The 6,125-nt window shown below is 45.6% G+C and overlaps 1 protein-coding gene across 1 annotated transcript in view; it reads left to right on the forward strand.

Moving 5' to 3' along the window:
- Positions 1-5,375, forward strand: part of ST8SIA5 (ST8 alpha-N-acetyl-neuraminide alpha-2,8-sialyltransferase 5) — a 112,881-nt gene extending 107,506 nt beyond the window's left edge. The window contains 2 exon segments of the mRNA XM_030567900.1: positions 2,979-3,071; positions 4,305-5,375. Of these exon segments, the coding sequence (XP_030423760.1) occupies positions 2,979-3,071; positions 4,305-4,773 (562 nt within the window). The 3' untranslated portion in view covers positions 4,774-5,375.
- The last annotated feature ends 750 nt before the right edge of the window (positions 5,376-6,125 follow it).

Below are 6,125 nucleotides of genomic sequence, written 5' to 3' on the forward strand. Positions count from 1 at the left end.
GGAGGACATAACAGTTCTTGTGGTGCCTGACTGGCAAAGGGAGATGTTATTCCAGTCTGCTGGTGGGAAACCTGCAGGTTATGCAACAGAAGTATTCAGCGTAAAATGAATGAACAGCACAGCTATGAGTGGTCTGGGCTGGTGGCCTTGGAACATACGCCCTTCCCCGAAATGTGACAACCTATCTGGAATTCTGCTTCAGGAAAAGTTTGTAGCTATCAGCACTCAGGATTGGGTCAGGAATCAACAGGATGCTGCATTGGCTTGCACAAGGCTTAGCCTGCCATGACTGCATGGAAACAGCAGACTCCACAGCCTTCCTCCTCCCAGCCCCCAGCACATTTCTGGAGAAAATTTCGAACCACAGTCATATTTGGAACAAATGGTTTGTCACCTATAGACTGCATGGATTACCTCCAACTGAACTGGACTAAATTTGTGAATGGAACACATTTCTCCAAATACACACACACACGCATGCACGGAGTGGTCACTATTGCCAGGCGGCTTAATAGACCATAAAATGGTTATAGAGAGGCATACTTACAGGCATGGCAATATAAGGTTATTATTTTTAAGTGACAAGAATGGCCCTAGCAAAATCTGTGCCTTTCCAGTGAAGATACACTTCAAATGTGTTCTTCAATGTTTGCATGTCCTAGTTGCCTTTTGAACTCCATATGATGGGGGGAGCCATATCTCTGGCATACAGTCCACCACTAGCAGATACATGCTGCTAGCTGGGGCTCTCATAACTTCAGCATTGGTTCATAGAATGGAAATCCTTCCCATTTCTGTATTAATAAACATTAAAATGGAGCCGGAAACTTACCAGGCTTAGGGGCAGCTTCTGTCCTGTCTGTGTCTGCTGCAGGCTCTTCCTCAGGGGCTGCATCAACAGCTCTTCTGAGTATAGACCCAGAGTGTGCAGCTGCTCCAGAGCCTGCTCTGGAACTGGTTTCAGCAACAGAGTGACTTCTTTGTCTCTGTTCGGTGCTTGGTGCTGGCTCCCATCAATCCCCATGATAGATTCTGGGCATGGGTGGCAGATGAACCTCTCCTTCAGGGAGGCTACCCCGCTGGCCCTGTCCTTTCTGCCTGAGGGCCCATCCCACACAGCCGGAGGATAGGGTTGCAACCCTCCAGGATTGTCTTGGAGTCTCCAGGAATTTAAAGATTAATCTTTAATTAAAAATTATGCCATGATGAAATCTCCAGGAATTCGTACAACCAAAGTTGGCAACCCTACCAGAGGAGCCCCGAGATGCCCCCGCCCCCAGTGCTGGAGAAGCTCCAGCCTGCCTTCCCCTGCTCCGCCCTGGGCCAGCCCCAGCACTGCCCTTGGCCACTGCCCATCCTTTCCCCGGGCCAACCAAACTCCAAGCCATCAGCTGCAGCTGAGCCCCTGCCAGCTTCAGGGGAGTTCGGGGCCGGGAGCAGGAGGAGGGAGGGCAGGGCCTTGGAGTGGAAACATGGGTGAGGCCACGGGTTAGGGTTGGGGAGGCTTAGCCTCCCCTGACCTTTGATACCCACTGCCCAAGATTCTGGGGCCACTTGGACATGATTCCAGCTGACCAGGTCATCATGCACAACAGTTGGCACCATTCTGGGCGTAGGGCCTGGCACCTGGCCAAACTCTTCATAAAATGGGCATGATTTTGACAAGTTCCCCCAGGTGCAGTTCTGGTCCCTGGTTTTCCAGTATTACTGAGCTGCTTAACCCGCTCCCTGCACTAGTCACTGCTTCGGTATATTACAAAGCTGCCAGCCTCTTTGCTATTTGCTACTGTGCAGGGTCATTCCCGGTCCTCTTACTGAAGACCACAGTTCTGCTGGCCTTGTACCAGAGAGTTTGCAAAACCAGGCTGTGCTCCTGTGACCGTGAAGCAGCCGCTTTGCAAAAGGCTTGTTCTGTTCTATCTTCATTGCAAACACAGAAGGCTCTCTGATGGTGTGTAGGCAGCTCAGTGATCAGAAGACAATGGATGGGTTAACGCTGACTTACTGAGCTGCTGATGTACACCAAGGGTGGTTGCTGCTGTTTTCTAGAGTAAATTGAAGATTTTAGATAGAGAAGACAAAGGCAGATAGCAAGGACAAAGGAAATTGGTCTATGGGATTGTGGGATAGTTTTTGGAGGACTCCCAGGACCTGAGTCAAGTGGACAGCATGTGCACTGCAAAGCAATAGGACTTGAACCCTGGGTCAAGGTCCTGGTACCCTGTGTCTGAGCCCTGAGGCTGAGCCTGGGCTCACATTCCAGTGGTAGACATACCCTTAGTGTCTCAGTTTCCCATCTGTACAATGGGATAACAGCACTGCCCTACCTCAGTGGGTGCCGTGCGCATAAAAACAAATAAGATTTTGAGTTGCTCCAATAGTATGGTAACAGAAGGCATATAAGTGTGTAAATGCCAGTTTATCTAATTTATATTTAGCTTTTGGGTAAAACGTTTTAAGTATCCACATATAGAAGGGGATATTTGAGGAACCTCGGAGTTTAGAGATTAGTTTTTCTTGGAGTCTCATCCAGATATTTCTGGCCATAATATAATCAGAATCAAAGCCATGAACTGACAAGAGGGAAATGTTATTAACAGGCAATGGACATTTCTACAGGGCGCATGTGTGTTAACATTCGTATGAGCAGGGAGGAGTAAATATTTTTCTTTCTACAGCCACTGAAATTAACAATTCGTGACCTGCAGTGTGCAGTTTAAGCATCAACTTGTTTTAGAATCAGAGAATTGTAGGGCTGGGAGAGACCTCAAAAGTCCTCTAGTCCACCCTTGCCCCTGTGCTGAGGCAGGACCAAGTATACCACAGTCCATCAGATTACGTATACCATGATCGGATTCTTAATTCACAGTCTGCTTCTAATTTTGCTGTTTATAACAAATGTTTAAAGACAGTTCCATATTCTCATCCCTAACAGCGGCAAGGCATTCTTGAACTTACTTTTTATTTCTTTCCTTTAGATGCAATTTACCTCCTATATCTGAGAAATATTTCATGGACGTTGGTGTAAAGACAGACATTGTGACAGTCAATCCCAGCATTATTACTGAAAGGTCAATTCTTTTTTTTTAACCCCTTTAGACTTTCCTCTTGTCTTTGCAAAACAGACAAACAAAAGTGTCACAGAAAATCTGGCTGCAGTTAGACAAGACCTAAAGCAGGGTCAGCAACTCTGCACGCGGCTCGCCAGGGTAAGCACCTGGCGGGCCGGGCCAGTTTTTACCTGCCGCGTCGGCAGGTTCAGTCGATCGTGGCTCCCACTGGCATGGTTCACCGTCCCAGGCCAATGGGGGTGGCAAGAAGCCGCAGCCAGCACATCCCTCGCCTGCACTGCTTCCCACCATCCCCATTGGCCTGGGATGGTGAACTGCGGCCAGTGGGAGCCGTAATCGGCCAAGCCAGCCGATGCGGCAGGTAAACAAACTGGCCTGGCCGGCCAGGGTGCTTACCCTGGCGAGCCACGTGCCAGAGGTTGCGACCCCTGAGCTAAAGGATCGATCATGTAATATGCTGAGCATTCTGGCCCCAATCCATCAAAGCGCATCAAAGCACATGCTTACGTCCCACTGAAGTCAACAGCATGTGCTTAAAGTTAAGGAGAGCCTTGTGTGATCCTATTGAATCAACAGGATCACTCACATGCATAATGTTAATCGCATGCTTAAGTGCTTGCAGGACTGAGGCCTTAGAGCTACCTCCTGCTTGCCTCACTCGAGAAGTCCATTCATTGTGCCTCCTTGCACGAGTAACGTGAATGGGAGTTGGCCCCAACAGAGACAAGCTTCTTTCAAACATTACGTTTTAGATGTTTCACTACAATTTCTGCTCTGAGGTGACATTAATTTATATAATCCCTGACACTGATATGTGTTAGTATGTATGAATACAATTAGTAAAAACATTTCAAAATTTAAAGTTTTCCACCTAAATTTTGATAGAAAAAATAAGAGATGAAATTTTTGTGGCAATTTTGACTCATTTTTTGACCACTAGTCAAAGGATTTACTGGTTGGAAAGGTGAAATATATTCATGATTTTCTCCTCTCCCCTCCCTTTTTTATTACTAAAACTTTTTAATGACAAATTTCCTACCAGCCACAGAGCTAAATACATTTTCCGTTTGTCACCGAAAGATCATTTCAAATATTTTTTGCAAGCAGCTCGGTTTATTAAGATCAGGGATGTTTCATTGTGTCAGGGAATCTTTATGGAAAGCTTCTTGTTTGTTAGTTTAATTCTTATTGAACCTCACAGCCTGATAATCACTTGTATCCTATTATCTTTAGATTCCATAAACTGGAGAAATGGAGGAAACCTTTTTATGATGTGCTACAGGTTTATGAAAATGCATCGGTGCTGCTGCCTGCTTTCTACAACACCCGCAACACGGATGTCTCTATCCGAGTCAAATACGTCCTGGATGATTTTGAATCTCAGCAAGCTGTCTACTATTTCCACCCTCAGTATCTCATCAATGTCTCGCGCTACTGGCTTGGTCAAGGGGTGCGTGCCAAGCGGATTAGCACGGGATTGATTCTGGTGACTGCTGCCCTGGAGCTCTGTGAAGAGGTCCATCTTTTTGGCTTTTGGGCTTTCCCCATGAACCCCTCAGGGATTTTTATAACTCACCATTACTACGACAATGTCAAACCTCGCCCTGGCTTCCATGCAATGCCCTCAGAAATCTTCAACTTCCTCCACATGCACAGCAAGGGGATCCTGCAGGTTCATACTGGGACTTGCAGCTGCTGTTGATGATGATGATGATGATTTTTCCTCCGATGTAAAAGCGCAACAGGAACTCAGTGTCTATGTTCAGTATAGAAGAGTTTTATTACATCCTGAGATTATGCAATAATTGTTCAATATCGATTTCTCAAAGTATTGCATCCCATAGAAGCTGGAATTCCAGCATCCTTCCTGCTAGATGGGGTAGGATTATGTGATTTGGGTGAAATGAAACTCATCCATCATAGGATATGCACTGCCCTGGAAATCAGATCAAGAAGCACATTTTCAATAGGTTTTAGGGATATGCAAAGCACATTAGTGTAGCTATCATTTCACTTTCAGGAAAAGCACCAAACGGAACCCATTCGGTAAAGCGAATTTTAGCGTATACTGCAGGGCATTAGAAAGGTGTTTTGACTCATAGACAACTGCGGGCATTGTCGATTTTTATTGAAACTGCTATTCTCTTGCATTAGAGTTTTAAAAACAAATTCTTTAAGCATTATTGTAGTTGTAAGGGGAGAGGTATAAGCTGTGGTCTTTATTGTGTAATGACTCATAGCATCGATGAAACATAGACTCATAGACTCTAGGACTGGAAGGGACCTCGAGAGGTCATCGAGTCCAGTCCCTGCCCTCATGGCAGGACCAAATACTGTCTAGACCATCCCTAATAGACATTTATCTAACCTACTCTTAATATCTCCAGCGATGGAGATTCCACAACTTCCCTAGGCAATCTATTCCAGTGTTTAACTACCCTGACAGTTAGGAACTTTTTCCTAATGTCCAACCTAAATCTCCCTTGCTGCAGTTTAAGCCCATTGCTTCTTGTTCTATCATTGGAGGCTAAGGTGAACAAGTTTCTCCCTCCTCCTGATGACACCCTTTTAGATACCTGAAAACTGATATCAGGTCCCCTCTCAGTCTTCTTTTTCCAAACTAAATAACCCAATTCCTTCAGCCTTCCTTCATAGGTCATGTTCTCAAGACCTTTAATCATTCTTGTTGCTCTTCTCTGGACCCTCTCCAATTTCTCCACATCTTTCTTGAAATGCGGTGCCCAGAACTGGACACAATACTCCAGTTGAGGCCTAACCAGCGCAGAGTAAAGCGGAAGAATGACTTCTCGTGTCTTGTTTACAACACACCTGTTAATGCATCCCAGAATCACGTTTGCTTTTTTGCAACAGTATCACACTGTTCACTCATATTAAGCTTGTGGTCCACTATGACCCCTAGATCTCTTTTGCCATACTCCTTCCTAGACAGTCTCTTCCCATTCTGTATGTGTGAAACTGATTGTTCCTTCCTAAGTGGAGCACTTTGCATTTATCTTTATTGAACTTCATCCTGTTTACCTCAGACCATTTCTC

Source organism: Gopherus evgoodei, chromosome 6 (genome assembly GCF_007399415.2).
Source record: "Gopherus evgoodei ecotype Sinaloan lineage chromosome 6, rGopEvg1_v1.p, whole genome shotgun sequence".
Taxonomy (NCBI): domain Eukaryota; kingdom Metazoa; phylum Chordata; order Testudines; family Testudinidae; genus Gopherus; species Gopherus evgoodei.